Source organism: Culex pipiens, chromosome 1 (assembly GCF_016801865.2).
Source record: "Culex pipiens pallens isolate TS chromosome 1, TS_CPP_V2, whole genome shotgun sequence".
NCBI classification, from domain to species: domain Eukaryota; kingdom Metazoa; phylum Arthropoda; class Insecta; order Diptera; family Culicidae; genus Culex; species Culex pipiens.
Genome location: NC_068937.1, coordinates 69,811,332 through 69,832,197, shown reverse-complemented (window position 1 = coordinate 69,832,197; position 20,866 = coordinate 69,811,332). Strand labels below are relative to the sequence as shown.

The window sequence follows — 20,866 nt, the reverse complement described above, 5'->3', positions numbered from 1 at the left end:
GATTTTTGTATTTTTTTAGGTGAGATGCTCCATCCTGCATTTTTCGTGAGTCTTTTTATAACATCTTAGGCTATCTTCACAAAAATTTTGAACGAAAAAAAATCGTGGGCTCCCCCTCAAATTTGACTTTTAAACTTAAAAATCAAAAAATCTCATAAAAGTTGAGTGTTTTTTTCTTTCAGTGTATTTTTATCAAAAAGCCCGTCAAATTTCCTACAAGTTTGTCTATGACCACTTTTTGATACGATGCAACGGCTTCGAGATACAGAAATATTTATATTCCGAATTACAAAAATATTTAAAACACCTACGCCCTTCTCAAATGTCATTATCGTGTGGAACTGGCTCCATATACATAAAAATGGCTTATATAAGCGTAGGATAACATGTCTACAAAGTTTCATTGAAATCGGAGAGGGTCGAGAAAAAAGTACCTGAAAAATTCCTGTTTTGGGCTGGAATTGCTCTTAAGTGATATTTATGTACTTTTTTGAAGCCGGATCTCACTTAAATGTATGTAACCGATGTCCGGATCCATCATCCAACCCATCGTTGGTTAGGTAATTGAAAGACCTTTCCAACGAGTCCACAACATTGAAGATCTGGCAACCCTGTCTCGAGTTATGACCACTTAAGAGATATTTATGTACTTTTTTGAAGCCGGATCTCACTTAAATGTATGTACACGATGTCTGGATCCAACATCCAACCTATCGTTGGTTAGGTAATTGAAAGACCTTTCCAACGAGTCCATAACACTGAAGATCTGGCAACCCTGTCTCGAGTTATGACCACTTAAGTGATATTTATGTACTTTTTTGAAGCCGGATCTCACTTAAATGTATGTAACCGATGTCCGGATCCATCATCCGACCCATTGTTGGTTAGGTAATTGAAAGACCTTTCCAACGAGTCCACAACATTGAAGATCTGGCAACCCTGTCTCGAGTTATGACCACTTAAGTGATATTTATGTACTTTTTTGAAGCTGGATCTCACTTAAATGTATGTAAACGATGTCCGGATCCAACATCCGACCCATCGTTGGTTAGGTAATTAAAAGACCTTTCCAACGAGTCCACAACATTGAAGATCTGGCAACCCTGTCTCGAGTTATGACCACTTAAGAGATATTTATGTACTTTTTTGAAGCCGGATCTCACTTAAATGTATGTACACGATGTCTGGATCCAACATCCGACCCATCGTTGGTTAGGTAATTGAAAGACCTTTCCAACGAGTCCATAACACTGAAGATCTGGCAACCCTGTCTCGAGTTATGACCACTTAAGTGATATTTATGTACTTTTTTGAAGCCGGATCTCACTTAAATGTATGTAACCGATGTCCGGATCCATCATCCAACCCATCGTTGGTTAGGTAATTGAAAGACCTTTCCAACGAGTCCACAACATTGAAGATCTGGCAACCCTGTCTCGAGTTATGACCACTTAAATGATATTTATGTACTTTTTTGAAGCCGGATCTCACTTAAATGTATGTAACCGATGTCCGGATCCATCATCCAACCCATCGTTGGTTAGGTAATTGAAAGACCTTTCCAACGAGTCCACAACATTGAAGATCTGGCAACCCTGTCTCGAGTTATGACCACTTAAGTGATATTTATGTACTTTTTTGAAGCCGGATCTCACTTAAATGTATGTAACCGATGTCCGGATCCATCATCCGACCCATCGTTGATTAGGTAATTGAAAGACCTTTCCAACGAGTCCACAACATTGAAGATCTGGCAACCCTGTCTCGAGTTATGACCACTTAAGTGATATTTATGTACTTTTTTGAAGCCGGATCTCACTTAAATGTATGTAACCGATGTCCGGATCCATCATCCGACCCATCGTTGGTTAGGTAATTGAAAGACCTTTCCAACGAGTCCACAACATTGAAGATCTGGCAACCCTGTCTCGAGTTATGACCACTTAAGAGATATTTATGTACTTTTTTGAAGCCGGATCTCACTTAAATGTATGTACACGATGTCTGGATCCAACATCCGACCCATCGTTGGTTATGTACTTTCCAACGAGTCCAGTATTTTTCTACACAAAAATCTCATAATTTACATGTAAATTTTAAACCACTGAGGACAGGCCAATTCTCAACCAAATGGGCTGATATTTGGCATGAGAGTCCCTATGGGTATCCTCTACCAGGGGAACATCGGTTTGCCGTAATCTGAGAACTTTTTTGTTTGGTTGAAACACCCTAGTGTACATACTTTTTTGCACCCTTTTTTATTTTTGTAATAGTATTTGTTATATAACTTTTTATATAAATCATCTTTTCATGAGCTTTTAGTAGCAAAATGTTTGGCATGAGTTTCTGAACAAAATGTAGTACTAGGTTTTTATCAACATTAAATTCTTTACATGTTTCATCGCAAAATGTTCATTTCGCCCAAGGGGTGTAAATACTTTTTTTACATACTGTAGGCTATAACCGACGACTATGTTGCAAAAAGATTTTATTTTCTTTGTATTTATTTTCTTATATTCACTGACATTCCCCAAAAATTACAATCGGTCTCATTTTTCGAAACTAACTTCTTATAATTTTAGGAGAGGTTAACATCATCGTTAAAGTTGATCTGTTTACGGATTTTAACAAATTTCGTCAAAGTTCTTGTGGTGTAAAATTTTTCCACTGTAAGTAATATGTTGAAAGATGCAATCAGATTTTTTTTCGCGTTTTACTTTTGGCAGTATTTTAGCATATCTTTTTCCTTACTAAAAGTTTGGTTTTTGTTTTCCTTTGATATCATTTGCTAAGGTATTTGTGGTGGGATTAATTGTATGTTGAACCTATAATCATTATATCGACGCTTTCAGCTCCTATAATACCACATGGCTATTCTTGCAATGTGCTTGGCTTTGTTGAAGAATTGGTAATAAACGACGACCCGGAGTACCAATGGATAGACAAGATAAGAACGCCGCGGGCTTCAAATGAGGCTAGACAGATTAATTTCATCAAACTGTCTGGTCAAGTATAAATTATTCTTCATTTGTTTACGCTCTGTAGAAAAGGATTACAATTGTCTGGTCATTTCAGGTTCAACGAAAAATTGGTCTAAAGGCCATCGAACTTGGAGCGAACGCTGTTATCGGATATATACAATGTTTCGACTTAGAGGGTGATGTTGGGGTTGTGGCTCGAGGCATTGGTACGGCCGTATCTTTGGTTAAAATTCATGATTCCGCTGTAACTTATCAATTTGTGGATAATACGTTAGTTGAAGAGTAAGTTCATTTTACATCTAATATATTTGGTACCGCCAACTGGGACAGCAACGATAGCATACAGTGGGTCAATTTCCGTACACCCGAACATGGGTAGGGGAGAGTGGGGAGACTTGATCCCCGGGGAGACTTGATCCCAAGCCTGTATCTCGTCAGCATGTAGGTAAAACAATTAGCTTTGTTCTAGAAAGTTGTGCGAAATTGACTAAAACTCATAATAGAAAACAAAGAAAAAAATAAAAAAAATGTTTAGATTGAGTTATACACATTTTTCTAAGAAGTGCTGCAAAAAACTTACAAGAGATCATATCAACTCCAAAACCCTTACGCATTTGACGTTAAATTTATCGTCATACTATTTTTACAATCAATTGTTTAAAAAAGTGCGTTTAGGGAAACTTGACCGCTGCATTTTTACAGTCACTGGAAACAGCCTCAAGATTAATCAACTGGGCTGGGTTTTCATACATAGTTTCCTTTAGTATAGTTGTACATAACTTACTGCAGTTTATACCATTTTAAACAAAAATTACCAACTTTTGTAAACATGCTCAATTTTGGTCTTAAAAAGAAAATTTTAAGTTTTTAAATATTTTGCATGCTAAACTTGTTATATTTTGAACACAAACGTACAGGTTTAATGTGAATTTGCTGTAACTTATAGAAAATTAAAAGTTTGGATGAATAAAAAACATTTTGCTTAAGATTTCTTCAAAATGTTGAAAGGGGGATCAAATTACCCCCAACATTTTGAAAATGCCGGTTTCAATTCATGCAAAAAGATCATAGTTTTGTGAGAAATTGACAGAGTTATGTGCGATACAAAAAAGGGGATCAAGTCTCCCCACTCTCCCCTAAATAACAAGCCTTTTTCTGGTAAAAATACCAAATTTTGGAAATTCTAAACCCTTTCAAATTTGTCTTAAGGGTTATGCAAAAGCAAAATGTGGTATCATACTATTTTAAAGTACATCAATGATCGGATACCACATTTTGGTATTTTTAGGTACCGTCGGCGGTGTTGACATTGGATCTGCGGGGTGAGATTGGGTCATAGTGTTTTTTTTTACGGATTTAACCATTTCTCAGGTTCTTCTCAATGAAACTAAATTAAGTTAAAAGGGTTATTTAGGGAGCATCTTAAGCTGACTTAGCTGAAAAAATCTCGTTCTCAGAACAAATCCTATCGTTTCTGCTGAATAAAATTGAGGTACATCATCCCACATATTCGGAACACCCACAAATTCGGAACACTTTTGTGGTAATTTGTCAATAGGATGCAAAATGCAACTTCTGTCGACCCTACTATTTTTAGGACCTATATTTGGACATTCTCTTGCTATTTCACTAATAACCCAAGTAGCATTTGGCAACATGATAAATTTGACCAATTCCAGTTTTTGTTTTGTTTTGCTATAGAAACATAAAAATGACATTTTAGCAACAATACGTTGCAATGTTGCAAACGTTTCGAATTGCAAACAACTTTGCAACAATCCATTTCGTTTTGTAATCGAAACATATTGAAAACTTATTGGTTCCATTGTTGCAACATGTGACTTAGCCCGATTTGTGTGCTAAGAATAATATTGAAATCAAAAATCCTTAGATACAGTTCAGCCCAACCATTTGCCCTTACATCAATTCATCCGTGGCTCAGTGGTAGAGGCAAGGTGTGAAGATCTGAAGGTACCAGTCCATAATCCCGACAGGGGTTTTAGATTTTTTGTTCAAATAGTTTTTTTTTTGTTTCGCGCAAATTAAACGACAACATAATGGCAACATCATGACAACACAACAAACTACTTTACCGACATATTTAGACAAACAAATTGTTTCTGAAACTTCGTCGTAACAAAGTTGAAACAAACGGCTAAATGTTGCCAACACAAAATTTTCGTGCGCTTTTTAGGGCACCGCGAGTGTTCTAACTATGTTGTGATAGCACATTTTGGGAGTTACGAAATAGTTGCATTTAAGGATCCGCAACAAAAAATGTTACTTGGGAAATGTAGTACTTTTAAAACAAAAACCTGCCTTTCAAGACTATTTTATCCAGAGCAGCAAAACACTGCCTTCAAATTGCCTGTTCAATGATTGTGGGATGTTATTGTGCTTTCCACAATTGTGGAACACCTGAATTTAAGTTATATTTTCACAAAAAAGGTCAAAGTAGTTATGTCACAGACATAACCGGAACGGCGTAGACTACGTAAAGTTTTGATATGAGGACATAGAGTTTTCCATATCTTAATTTAGAACAATAAGCTATGTTGGAACCGGTTTTGGTTGAAGGTACCTGGTTGGTTGTTGGGATGTGCTCAGGATTCTGGGGCTTTTACGCGGACACTCCTGTGGCAGGCGGTCCTTAAGGCAGAGACGCATCGAGCTCTACAGGCTCAATAAAAACTCCTTACCTGCTCTGTATGGTAGAACAGAGCTAAGCTCTGTATGCAGCGAACAGAGCCAGCTCTGTATGGGGAAAAATAATATTGAATTGCATATATCTCAAAAACGATAAGTTTTAGAAAGTTGACATGTTCTAGAAAGTTGCTGGTACCAAAAGGTTCTATATTATTGTCTCAGACGTCATTACAATTTGATTGATTTTAGTTGTGCAAAACAAGAAAAAACTATTTATTTTCTAAGATACAAGGTATAGGATATTTTTGTTTTCGACAAAGTTGCTCAACAACCAAAAATGAACAACTCTCTCGAAGACACCAAAGCTCTATCTTCAATAGATACCGAAATAAAAAATAAAAACTATTTTTATAATAAATACTGCTTGCGACAAACACAAAGCGACCGCGTCGTAGGCACAGGTAATATGAGGCATGTTTGGTAAAGATCGTCTGAAGTGAAAACTAGTATAGCAGAGTGTTCATAGAGAGTTTTTATGTTAAATGCTCTCGTCTGGATGGTTGAAAGAAATTTCAGATAAAATTATACAAATTTATAAAATTATATTCTTTTTATTGTACTGGTAAGTAATTAAGATTAGAAACAACAAAATTATTGCACAGCTATTTTTATGTTTGTCTTGACAAAACAAATGTTTAACAAAATTACAAGTTTTGTACAACAAATTAAGATAAAAAACAATTTCAAATATGCAAGTTAAAAAAATAAAAACTAAATCTTCTAACAATTATTTTAATTTTATAAAAAGAAAATCAGTTAACATAAGTTTAACCTTATAAAGATTTCAGGAAACTTTTCTTTTTTATTTAATTCAACAGAAAAAAAAACTATATTTTTCAAGCAAGATAACCATAAGAAACTTTAAGCTTTAAATAATCTCTATGATATTTTTTTACATTTTGTCACCTTTTTTAAATAAAATAAGAAAATGAAATTAAATAGCAAAAACCATTTTTTCTTTATTTCTCAAGCCAGGAAATCAGTGAAGAGTTTTTTGCTCTAAATGCTCTTTATGGAAATTTGCCATTTTATTACCTGTATTCTAAATATGTTTTATTTTTCAAACAAAGGAAAGTAGTGAAGAGTTTTTAGCTCTAAATGCTCTCTATGGAAATTTGCCATTTTATTACCTGTATTCTAAATATTTTTTATTTTTCAAACAAAGGAAAGCAGTGAAGAGTTTTTAGCTCTAAATGCTCTCTCTATGGAAATTTGCCATTTTATTACCTGTTTTCTAAATATTTTTTTATTTTTCAAACAAAGGAAAGCAGTGAAGAGTTTTTAGCTCTAAATGCTCTCTATGGAAATTTGCCATTTTATTACATGTATTCTATTTTTTTCAGGAAATCAGTGAAGAGTTTTTTGTTCTGAATGCTCTTTATGGAAATTTTGCTATTTTTGTTCTCACTACAAGATTTTTACATCAATTGAGTTGAATAATGTAATTAAATTTAAATTGGACAAAATAAATCGATAATATATGGGTCATTCCATCTCAACTGTGCACGAAAAAGTGCAAATTTGAAAATTACCCTCTCCGATCCTGCTCAAATTTGGCAGGGCTGTTGATACTATCAAAACATGCGAGAATCCCGAATTTCATCCAAATCGGACCACCCCCTCCATTTGTGTACCTCCCCAAAAAATTGACTTTTTGGCGATTTTTGAGCAAAACCCCTATTTTCAAACGGCGATAGCTCAGGAACCACAAATCATGGAAGGTCAGTCTTAGACTCAATTTTGAAGGAAATTGGACATATAATCCATTTCCGTGATCAATTTTTTGATTAATTTATTTGTTCTTCCTGTATTGCGCAATTGAAAACTTAAAACGGCCGTATCTCAAAACACCCCATCTTATTTTTTTAATTTGACCTCACCATCATATTCCCCGGCCAATTTTACATAAGAAACAAAAAAAAAAAAAAAAAAAAAAAAAAAAAAAAAAAAAAAAAAAAAAAAAAAAAATAAGAATCACTTATCGACAGAAATGAATATGTTTCGTTCCAGAGATATCGAATTTTAAAGTTTTGAGTTTTTGAGATTACCTACATCAGCTTCATTCGCCGCATCTGCTGGAAGCACACAGGCGGGTTGATCAATAACTGCTACCTGGTCATTTATTAAAATAATAATTCATCATAAATAATCTTTATCACATTGAGCAAAAATTACCAATATAACTGTAGGAAACTGGAGTTTAATCGCGAATGTGTATCTGCTCAAAAAAAAAAATTAAATGAATTTCTGTGCTAACCCACAGGACAGAGCAGAATTGGATTACGACGGAGCGAGCAGGAAAATGCAACTGGGTCCTAAAATTAAGCTTAAATTTGTGATGTTATTGTTCAAAACGATAAAGCTTATTTTGCTGAGTACAATGACCCTTTGATCGACCGCAAATAATTTAAAATGGATTTTTAATTCAATTTACAAAAAAATAACTTCACGGCCCTTCTTGACAGTAAAGGTCCTACTTGACAGCTCGTTCCAAGGGGACCATAGTTGATCCATCGAAAAAATGTTGTCTTGTCAATATTTTTTTTGCATTGAAATGAAAAAAAAAAGTGATCAGAAATGGGTTTTAATCGTGTTTTTTACCATTGTACATAAAAAATTTACATGGTGCTTTAGTACTCAATTGATCTTTTAAGTAACACTGAACAATACGATACATTATTGAGTAAAAATTATGAATTAAAATGAATAAAATTTGTTGATACGTTGTATTCTAGTGAAGGACGATCGCAAGGAGTAGGAAAAGGATTTCTGGAAAGTATAAAAATGTTAGGAAATTACAAAGTTTGATCTGCTGCGAAGCGGTTAATTCCCCAAATTTAGTTGCCGTTTCGAGGGTGACGATTCTCGAGATTTTCAATTTCCCGGGAATCGAGAGTTGAATTTGGCCATTTCCCGGGAATTCCCGGGACCCGGGAGTTTTTTTTACTATGCCAATAGTGGCATAATTTAAAAAGAAAAGTATAAAATTTGTTACTCATTCGTTAAATTAAGTATCCTCATAATTTAGAGGAACTATAAAGTTTACTTTAATAGTTTAAAATGTTTACGAATCATAATTCGCACTGAGTGATTTTTCAAATGTTTATTAAATTTTTGTGAAGTAAAAACATAGCTAATATATAATTTCACAGTATCGAGATTCTTGCAATATGATAAATAACGACTCAAAACAACAATTTAAACTTTTTTCATCATTTTTAAGGTCAACTTTAAATTTTAATTTAAGATACCAGGAAAACTGGAGTGTTTACAATTGGCGAACCTTAACTTTACAAAGATTACCGCTCCAGAGTTTTTTTATACAAAATATAATTAATATTGAGGTTGATGTGAACTAGAGGTGGGCAAAAAAAGAGCGAGCCGCTCAAAGAGCCGATTCATTAAAAAGAGCGAACGAACCATGACTCACAAAAAAAGAACCGCGGTTCTTTTTTAAACTCCGGTCTCGGCTCACCATGGAATATTTTTTAAACTTGTTATAAATAAAATTTATTGAATTTCCAACAAGTTGTAGTGTTAAATTTGAACTTATGAATTACTACCAAAACTCTACTAAATAGCTTAGAGTTTTTGGAAAAAATTAAATCCTCTTGCCCTAATAAACTTCAGCGTTTATAGAACTTATCGATCAAATCAGAATAAAGAATAGAGTTAACAGAATATTTTCACTAAATAAAATATCAGCATTAGTTCAATTTTGGCGGAAATTAACACAATTTTAAAGTTAGCAGAAATTTCTCCAAAATCCTAGATTTAAGTTTGGATACCATTCAATTATTCGAACGTTTAGGTTCGAGTACAAATGTTGACATAGAGACCGCCAAGACCTATGGTTTTCAAAGGCATCTTCTCGTTTTTAGTTTTTTTCTAGCTAATTCCAATGTGAAATAGCTTTAAAAATCATACCATTCTTAAAAAAATATCCTTTTCATCCATATTCTGAAAAAGAGCGAAAGAACCGTTCAAAAGAGCGGCTCTTTTTAATGAGCGAACGAAAATGAGCGGCTCCTAAAAAAGAGCGGTTTTGCCCACCTCTATGTGAAACATAAAATGGCCTTTAACACAAAAAAAAAGAAATTACCTTGATACAGCAAAATTACCTTAGGTACTAAGAATTAAAAAAAATATATAAGCATTGCTATGCTCGAGAAAAGATATGGAATTTGAACTTATCATGAAAAAGCTATAACCTCTTAGAAATAATAAATAAAAAAAATATTTCTAGAGTTTTTTTATAACGTCCTATAAACATATGAAACCCAATATCTTATAGGACATTTAAAAAACACTGGATTTATAAAAAAAAACATTAAATTTCATTTCTGGGGTGTAACTGCAAAGTATGTTTTAAGGTAAATTTTGGGGTCCAAATTTTGTTTTGTCTTCTCTCGATTATAGTTATTGGAATTTTTGACAAGTTAAAATTTAAAAAAAATATATGAATAGAAAGATTAGAGAAAAACTGGCTTATTCGAACTTGAACATCGAACATTAAACATCCAATGTTCCAAACAATTTTCAATTTTTCAAATAATTCTTGATTAGTTTATATAATTTTGCTTCAATAGTTTAAGTTTAAAATTTCCCGGGAGTCTCGACCGAATTTCCCGGGAATCGAGAGGTCCAAAAATGGTCGATTTCCCGAGATTTTTTTCCCGGGAATTCCCGCTCGTCACCCTCTAGTTGCGGTGATTTCGACACCGTCCGAACAACAATGTTTTTTTTTCTTCTATCATTCTTGGATTCTTGGAACACAATACGGCTGCTGTCCACACGTATAAGGATTTTTTAATTAAGTGTATCTTGACCAAAATCATCTTTCAATCAAATGGAGCTGGCTCACAATATAAATATCGATTTAATATGATCAAACCTTTAATCCATAAATCAGATTTTGGTGGTTTTGCTGAATGGCACTATTTTGCTACCGCCCATGACAAAGGCCCTAGTCATGGCCTCGGGGGTACTCTTAAACGGTTAGCAACACTTAAAAAAAGGGTGCATTCAAAATAACCCAGTAAATATTCCTTACACAAAAAAAGATTGATCAAGATATTAGCTATTTGAAAAAATATTTGCGTAAAATTATAAAAACAAAAATAAAATTAATCATCTCCCAGAACACCAGGTAGCAGTTATCAATCAGCCCGCCTGTGTGCTTCTAGCAGATGTGGCGAATGAAGCTGATGTAGGTAATCTCAAAAACTCAAAACTTTAAAATTCGATATCTCTGGAACGAAACATATTCATTTCTGTCGATAAGTGATTCTTATGTAAAATTGGCCGGGAAATACGATGGTGAGGTCAAATTAAAAAAATAAGATGGGGTGTTTTGAGATACGGCCGTTTTAAGTTTTCAATTGCGCAATACAGGAAGAAAAAATAAATTAATCAAAATTTTGATCACGGAAATGGATTCTACGTCCAATTTCCTTCAAAATTGAGTCTAAGACCGACCTTCCATGATTTGTGGTTCCTGAGCTATCGCCGTTTGAAAATAGGGGTTTTGCTCAAAAATCGCCAAAAAGTCGATTTTTTGAGGAGGTACAAAAATGGAGCGGGTGGTCCGATTTGGATGAAATTCGGGATTCTTGCATGTTTTGATAGTATCAACAGCCCTGCCAAATTTGAGCAGGATCGGAGAGGGTAATTTTCAAAGGCTGTTCCGCTTCAGATGGAATGACCCATATTTTATTGTCGATTATGTTTTTACTAAATTTCCATAGAGAGCATTTAGAGCTAAAAACTCTTCACTGCTTTCCTTTGTTTGAAAAATAGAAAAGTATTTAGAATACAGGTAATAAAATGGCAAATTTCCATAGAGAGCATTTAGAGCTAAAAACTCTTCACTGCTTTCCTTTATTTGAAAAATAAAAAATATTTAGAATACAGGTAATAAAATGGCAAATTTCCATAAAGAGCATTTAGAGCAAAAAACTCTTCACTGATTTCCTGGCTTGAGAAATAAAGAAAAAATGGTTTTTGCTATTTAATTTCATTTTCTTATTTTATTTAAAAAAGGTGACAAAATGTAAAAAAATATCATAGAGATTATTTAGAGCTTAAAACTTTCTTATGGTTATCTTGTTTGAAAAATATGGTTTTTTCTGTTGAATTAAATAAAATAGAATAGTTTCCTGAAATCTTTATAAGGTTAAACTTATGTTAACTGATTTTCTTTTTATAAAATTAAAATAATTGTTAGAAGATTTAGTTTTTATTTTTTAACTTGCGTATTTGAAATTGTTTTTTATCTTAATTTGTTGTACAAAACTTGTAATTTTGTTAAACATTTGTTTTGTCAAGACAAACATAAAAATAGCTGTGCAATAATATTGTTGTTTCTAATCTTAATTACTTACCAGTACAATAAAAAGAATATAATTTTATAAATTTGTATAATTTTATCTGAAATTTCTTTCAACCATCCAGACGAGAGCATTTAACATAAAAACTCTCTATGAACACTCTGCTATACTAGTTTTCACTTCAGACGATCTCTACCAAACATGCCTCATATTACCTGTGCCTACGACGCGGTCGCTTTGTGTTTGTCGCAAGCAGTATTTATTATAAAAATAGTTTTTATTTTTTATTTCGGTATCTATTGAAGATAGAGCTTTGGTTTTTTCGAGAGAGTTGTTCATTTTTGGTAGTTGAGCAACTTTGTCGAAAACAAAAATATTCTATACCTTGTATCTTAGAAAATAAATAGTTTTTTCTTGTTTTGCACAACTAAAATCAACCAAATTGTAATGACGTCTGAGACAATAATATAGAACCTTTTGGTACCAGCAACTTTCTAGAACATGTCAACTTTCTAAAACTTATCGTTTTTGAGATATATGCAAATCAATATTATTTTTCCCCATACAGAGCTGGCTCTGTTCGCTGCATACAGAGCAGGTAAGGAGTTTTTATTGAGCCTGTAGAGCTCGATGCGTCTCTGCGTCTCAGACGTCGGACCGGCAGCAGCAGCAGGAAAGCTCAGCCACATCTGTGAAACTTTGAACAAATTTCTGTTCAAAAAATGTGACGAGAAATCAGTTCATTAGTGTTCTACGATAAATTTGTCCTGGATGATTTCTCAGCACACTTCGATCTAATAGAAGAAAATGTATACCAGTTGGACTGATATTCATAGCATCCAATCAAAACAAAAAAGCTCATCACGATTTGCATCTTTTTACAATCAACTTAAAATTGAGTGAAATGGTGTTGCCGTTAAACTGGCCATTCCGCTCAATGTTGAGCGTTTTGTGCAGCCCGGGAGCATGTTGACAGCTCCCATACAAACTAAGCGTACCTCTTTTTGTGGGCCCAGTGGGCCTAAGATGGCGGCCTTTGATATTATCTAGCCAAATTTTTGAAAATGACGAATAGTTTAAATTAATTTAGTTTTTGCCTTGTTTCGGTTTAAAACGACAAAATAAGCAGTTTGGAATTATGTTTGTAAAAAACTCGTTTAGAGATACGCCTTGTCCAAATATTAGTCTAGAACAGTTGAAAGGAGCGTGCCGCGAAAGCCGTCACGAAAAAAAACTTTCCCATGCAAATTTTGAGTTGGGCGGATCCGACGAGGCCCACTGGCCATCTGTCGGTAAATACGCGCAACTCACGAAAACTGTCATCTTAGGGTCCGGCTGGTTTTGTGTAACATCTTCCATAAACAGCTATCCCAACAAAAATCGAAATTTAAAGTTGAAAAACTTGGCCTGGTGACACCGACAAAGACAACGGAAGTGATCACTTGGTGGCACATTTCGTTGAAACACTTTTTCCAAATAACTAACCTACCTTTTAAGCGTAATGTTTATTTTGGTTCAAGAAAGCATAAGTTCTTGGTACAAGAATCATAAAAATAATGCTCGTAAAAGATCCAACTACAAAGAAAAAAATATTCCTGTAAATTTACATTATTTATCATGTACCAAAAGGTACCATGATAAATGATGAGCATGAGCATGAGCATGGTTGACTGCCAATGAGCTGCTACTCCGTTATTGACAGATCAGCTGAAGTTAAACAATGAATCAAAAATGATTAGTGGGAGCCAACCATCCGTTCACTGTTTAACCTCTGAAGATCCCTGCTTTATTAGTCAATACCGGCGCCCTCCCAAGAAGCCTGCAGTTCAACGAAAGGGAGGAATGTTAGTCCGATAGTTGAAGTTGCAGACTCATCAAGCACACAGTTTTTCGCTATATACTTGTTGATACCGCTTGATACCGTTGAATCCACAGCATCTCCTTCAAGCATCACGTGATTAATATTTTTTTGGGTTAGTAGGATAAGGTATTGGCTTTTCGATGCCTCCCGAGCTACGATGCTATGGGGAGGACTTTCATAACAGACCCGTCGGCGAGCCTTCCGAGCAACGATGCTATGGGAAGGTCTTTCTGGTTAACACACAAAATCACTCACTCACAATTATTTCACTCCACTATTAATTATTCCAAAAGTGCGTCTTTCGATCATTATATAGAAATAGCTTTTTCACCATAAAAAATAAAACCTTAATCGAAAAAATTATACACAATTTACCCGACGCCGTGCCTTCCAATCAACGATGATATAGGAAGGGCTTTGGAAATCACAAAACAATTAATTAAGATCACAAAAAACACCAATTACTCAACGAAAATTACGCTCAAGACACAAATAATTCAGTAAGGCATGCTATTATTCGATTACCACAATCACTCACCCCAAACGAATAGCGACACAAAAGCACACCAAAAAAATTAACCTGCATAATCACGACTTCGCGTCCCCACTTCCAGCGCACCAATGATGCTATTATTCGATTACCAGCACTCAAAAAAAAATAACCTGAATAATCACGACTTCGCGTCCCCACTTCCAGCGCACCAATGATGCTATTATTCGATTACCACAATCACTCACCCCATACGAATAGCGACACAAAAGCACACCAAAAAAATTAACCTGCATAATCACCAAAAGGTACCATGATAAATGATGTATATTTACATTAGGTTCATTGGAAATTTACATTAGATTCATTGGAAATTTACATTAGATTCATTGGAAATTTACATTAGCTTTGAAAATTTACATTAGTTTTGGAATTCACATTATTTCAAATCAACTAATTCTAATTAGCCAACGGGAATGAGAAGCTCGACTTGGATTGCAGTAGGAAAAGGGTGTGGCCTACACAGAAAAAACATGTAAATTTACACAACACGTAATTACTGTTTCTTATGTAAACTCACTCAATGTAATGTTGAAATATGATGTAAAGAGTAAAAAGTAATGAAAATTACTCCAATCTAAATCTAATGTAAATCATGAATCTAATGGAAACGTTGAGCATGGAAACTCAAATCTGATGAATTTCTACCCGTGTTCGGCTTCCTGTAAATTCCTATTTAATGTAAATTATATATCCAATGTATTTCTACCAAACGTTGACATAAAAACTACCCGAACTAGAAATAGTTATATTTGGTTCTCTTTCTACCGCTCTCATATTTCGCTGGCTCACTGCCTGATCCTCGACCTGAGCAAGATGCTTTAGCCGCTTGTTTATAAAATGCAAAGATGGCTCAGTCGGCAGCGGGTAGCAGTAGTAACACCGAACATCCTACCCGTCGTCCGCTAGATTCCAGTCCAGCGTTATTCCACTTGGCCGTCGACGAGAAAGCTTCTCCTACCTGTGAAACAACTTTTTAAAATCAGAATTTCCTTTTGCTGCCCGCTTCAATCATTTTAAAATAGAACATAGGCCACACTCTTTTCCTACTGCAATCCAAGTCGAGCTTCTCATTCCCATTGGCCAATCAGAATTAGTTGATTTGAACTAATGTAAATTCCAAAACTAATGTAAATTTTAAAAACTAATGTAAATTTCCAATGAATCTAATGTATATTTCCAATGAACCTAATGTAAATATACCTACATCATTTATCATGATACCTTTTGGTACATGATAAATAATGTAAATTTACAGGAAATATGTTTGTCTGTGTATGTTCTATTTTGAAATGATTGAAGCGGGCATCCAAAGGAAATTCTGATTTTAAAAAGTTGTTTCACAGGTAGGGGACGCTTTCTCGTCGACGGCCAAGTGGAATAACGCTGGACTGGAATCGAGCGGACGACGGGTAGGATGTTCGGTGTTACTACTGCTACCCGCTGCCGACTGAGCCATCTTTGCATTTTATAAACAAGCGGCTAAAGCATCTTGCTTAACGGTGCACATTAACCAGAGCTTTTGCACCCAGATTTTTGTTACAGACATTTTAGTATCTTCAAAACTACGGGTACTATCGAAATATTTTTTTATTCATCCCCTGAAGTACTGTCCACAAAGCAATTTACAACAAAGTTTGATTAATTTTACAATCCCGTTATTGCAGGATTGGGTTCGCAAGTTTGACAATTTTGGAATAAGAAGACAACAACTTCCTCCGTTGCTGTGCACCCTTAAGTCGAGGATCAGGCAGTGAGCCAGCGAAATATGAGAGCGGTAGAAAGAGAACCAAATATAACTATTTCTAGTTCGGGTAGTTTTTATGTCAACGTTTGGTAGAAATACATTGGATATATAATTTACATTAAATAGGAATTTACAGGAAGCCGAACACGGGTAGAAATTCATCAGATTTGAGTTTCCATGCTCAACGTTTCCATTAGATTCATGATTTACATTAGATTTTGATTTACATTAGATTTAGATTTATTAATTTTCATTAATAAGGCTACGTGTTAAGTTTTCACGAAAAAACAGGATTTCCTCTTGATTTCTAGAATAAAGTACTGGATGTTATATGCTCTTTTGAAAGAGCACACGATTTTGAACAAAACTGCATCAATAACTCAAAAGTGATGAAAATGCATATGGGACATTTATGCGATCATGGGCAGTACTAGGTCTCCCGTGTTTCATTTGTATCAATGCTTCGGGTTCCGACTCTACGTATTTCCGTCTTTTCCAGCCCTCTGGCACCACTGTAAATGTCTAGAACGTTTGACAGTCACCAAAACCTCGAAGTATGTGTGAAGAGCCCACCATAAACAAAGAATTGGGTAGAGAATGTGCATTAGTATGTGTGAAGAGCCCACCATCAACAAAGCTTTGGATAAAGTAGCATTGGTGTCTTCTGATTGTTTACATTAAAATAGGGAAATGACGAACGCGAAAGAAGTTAACCAAAAATAATATTTTGGTGTAAATTTATTACAAAATTCGGTTTAAGTGGTCACGCGAGTGGTCCTGTTAATATTTGCTGTCCATATAATGTGTGTATGGGGGCGGAGTCGAAGGGGCGGGATGAGCAGCCGAAGAAGGAAAGGAATGGTAAAAAAAGGAAATTTAAAGAAGAAATCCGAATTGACCGTGAAAATCTGGGACCGGGGATCGAAAATATCTTGGAATTCACTCGGAAGCAGGGTTGCCAGGTTGCCAGATAAATCTGGGAATGCCAGATTTTTCAAGTGTCTGCCAGAATAAAGATTCGCCCTTCTCTGTGCCAGATATTGACAGATTTTGCCAGATTTTTTACTTTAAGCCATTTTTGTACAACTTTTTGATTAAAATTAATGAATTTTATTGCAAATAAAATAAAATTGATTGTGTTTTCCTTAGAGATAATGTAACTTATCATTTTTTTGCCCATTAGGATGACTCGACATGATCGATTTTTCAGAACAAAGTTTTTTCGGTCCCTTTTGGGTCCATGAACAACCCCCCAAAATTTGGGAGCGATTGGTTCAGCCCACACTTTGCGCAAAGCGATTCAATTTTGTATGGAATTTAGTATGGGAAAACCACTAAAATTTCATTTTCAAATTCCCGACTTTTTCCCGACTTTTTTTTTTCAGACTTTTCCAGAATGCTCAAATAATAGGCATTTCTTATCTAAAGAATGATTTCACACAAACAACTTTCTATAAGAACAGTCAATATTAACCACCGAAAAAAAAATCTCAATGGATTTAAAAAAAAATCTAAACATAGGCAAAAAAACATTTTTTTGTAAATACAGAAACTAAACAACAAATAAAAAAAACTTCAAAAATTGAATTTCATTATTTATGATTCAGAGTAGAAACACAAACAATTAATCTTTGAAAAAATAATCGAAAGTTCAACAATACTTATAACTTCCATGTTATCTTTTAAATTGGCAAACGTATAGTTTTTGATACTTCGTTTCAACTGGAAATGACACAAAGTTAAATATAACTGAACTTAAAATAGCGTTCCAATTTTTTTTAAACTTCATCATTATTTTTAAACAAAGAATGATTAAAACATGACTGCTGTTATTATTCAATAAAAGGATTTAGAAAAATGTCAAGGAATGCATAAAAAAACGTTTTTGCCAAGTTCCCTTTTTAATTTTGTAATTTTTGATATTGAATTTTCTAATCAATGTTAATTTATCTAATGGTCAGTATTTAACTGTTTTTTTTCAATGATAATTCAGTTTGATATGATTTTATATTTTCCCACTTATTTTAAGCAAAATGTTTGAAGACAATTTTTTTAAATTGCAAGAACTGAAAATTTCTTGGATTATTGTTATTTTTTGCAATTTCAATATATTATTTATGTTTTCAAAACGAAAAAAGTTTTTCAATTTTGGATTTTATTCGATATTGAAGTTTTCCGAAAACTAAAAATAAGCTTTATCTAAACGAAACGAAACTATTGGCACTAGGCCCCCCGGGGCATGGCCTTCCTCTAACGTGGGATTTCTGCTCCAGCGCCTCTGACGAGACAGGAGAAACCGGGACCGACGTTTTACTTCACCATCCGATAGAAGCTCAGTGGATAAGGCGGGAATCGAACCCGCGTCTCATAGCATCATCGGGATCGGCAGCCGAAGCCGCTACCCCTGCGCCACGAGACCCACTTCAAGCTTTATCTATGGTAGGTAATTTACCCATACTCACAAAAAAAAGTTCAATGACAACATTCGAAAAAAAAACAAATTTTAAATTACTAAATGAATTTAGTTAAACAATTAAAAATATTTACAAAAAAAACCATTGCCAAACTCAAGTTAGAATCTGTTTTCAAATATTCAATTATGTGACAAAATTAAATAGAATCATAATTCTAAGGCTCTATTTTTATATCAGTTTTTCATTAACTTTACCTCTTGTTTGATGAACAAAAATTAATAGCGATCATTTGATTCATAAAAAATATTATGAAAATCTGTGTCAAAGACCCCAATATTCATTAAGATTTTGAATGCCTCAAATTTATTGAAATAGTGAAAAGAACCTTGAATTTAAAGTAAGTTACTATAGCAGAAATCAGTGAATTCAATTTGAAAATTGTACAAAATATTACAAAATAATTCAAGAGTTAAAAAATAATTTTCAAACAAGTATGCTCAAAATTCCCGACTTTTCCCGACTTTATGACAAAAAATCATAAATTCCCGACTTTTCCCGATTTTTTGGCGGATTTAGGCGAATTCCCGACTTTTTCCCGACTTTCCCGATTTCCCGACTTGAGTGGTCACCCTGAGTATTTTGATTTTTATAATTTTCAGGTTTCACTCAATTTTAAAACCAATACCGTAGGAGTGTAGCACTGATTGTCCTCTAAAACTTTCTCTAAGAAGGTATGGTTCTATCTCTCTTCTGAAAAAAGATATAGCGTTTTCAAAAGTCCGATTGGAAAATAAGTCAGGAAAATTATATTTCCTGACAACACTGGCAGTACATTTACCTAATATGAGTACGACACTTATTTCTAACTCGTTTCAAGTGCATCCTAGGTAAATGGTGTCTTCTGGAAAGTTGTTGTATATAAACAGGGCCTATCTTTTAAAAATATTGACGCCCATACAACCAGTAAAACCATCTGAATTCTACAAACTTTTGGATTTATTTATACCCTCCCTCCCCTTCACCACTCCGAATTGTTAGATTTCCGTCTGCCAGATTTTGCCAGATTTTATTCGATACTTTGCCAGATTTTTCAAATTTCGACCTGGTAACCCTGCTCGGAAGTAAGATTCTTTAAAGATTCCTGGCCATGCAGCAAGTGTAGCATGTGAAAAAGAACATAATTTAAAAAACGTCTCTGCACTTTGTTTATTTTTCAAAATCTGACAGTAGACACCTTGGTTTTTATTTCTTGATATTCGCCATCGAATATTTTGGTTTCATAAACATGGCGGCAGTGACAGAGGGCTGGTCTTTTCCATCTGGCTCTTAGCCTAGCTCAAGCTGGTATAATATTAGGGCGGTACCACACAAATAATTTCATGAAAAAATGTTTGCTTTTTTTACTTTTATCAAACATTAGTTTCGGCCCGCCACTGATTCAGAAAAATAAGATCTGGCCCGCAGGGCGGCCAAAAAGTTGAACACCCCTGATGTAAATAGTTTTAGAGCAGAATTATAGCCTTACCTCAGTTAGGATGGTAAAACTACTTAATATCTTACACTGCAAATATAAAAACTTTGGCTTAAAGTGACCTTGCCACATTAAATCAAATCAAATTAAATTGTCAACAGCATTACCTTGGCGTTCCCTATTGCGGGATTTCCACTCGAAAGATTGACTGACTCGACTGACTGACTGACTTGAAAGACTGACGACATTTGGATTGTCGTCTAAATCCACTTGCATCTCGAAAACCATGTCATTGCTCCAAAAAATTCTTAAGAAATCGTTGTTGTTTCGGAATAACTTAGGGAGCGCTCTTTTATTACGTAACGAAAAATTTGGGATTTTTTACCTTTTTACTAATTGTTTCCGGGAGAAGCAATCCGAGGCGCTTTTCGAATGCCATCTGGCCAATAGTCACCAAATCAACTGTAGTTAGGCCGACCTGCGAGAAAACACGTCCTGATTCCGCCGGGGCGTCACCGAAAAGATCAACGATGAGTGTCAGCTCGTCGTTCGAAACGGCTATCTTGACTTTTGATTTTATATGGCAAGATTATGATTTTTTCACATAAACAATGTGTATGAAAGTCATAAGCATACCTTATAAAATTAAAAGCTTATGCGAATATGTATAAGGTCGCCTTATGAATTTAAAAACTAATGATTTCTCAACTGGTTATATGGCTGGCCACATATGTTTCAAAAGTTGTTTTGGCTGAGTGTACGTAATAAAATAACGCTCCCTTAGTTTCATTGAGAAGAACCTGAGAA

At 34.5% G+C, this 20,866-nt stretch overlaps 1 protein-coding gene across 1 annotated transcript in view; it reads left to right on the top strand.

Annotated features, from left to right (window-relative positions):
- Nucleotides 1–2,572: 2,572 nt before the first annotated feature.
- LOC120431558 (C2 domain-containing protein 5) overlaps nucleotides 2,573–20,866 on the top strand; it is a gene marked incomplete at its 5' end in the record, with an annotated part of 41,049 nt that continues 22,755 nt past the window's right edge. Inside the window, 3 exon segments of the mRNA XM_039596666.2 lie at nucleotides 2,573–2,669; nucleotides 2,853–3,010; nucleotides 3,076–3,263. Coding sequence (XP_039452600.2) covers nucleotides 2,573–2,669; nucleotides 2,853–3,010; nucleotides 3,076–3,263 — 443 coding nt within the window.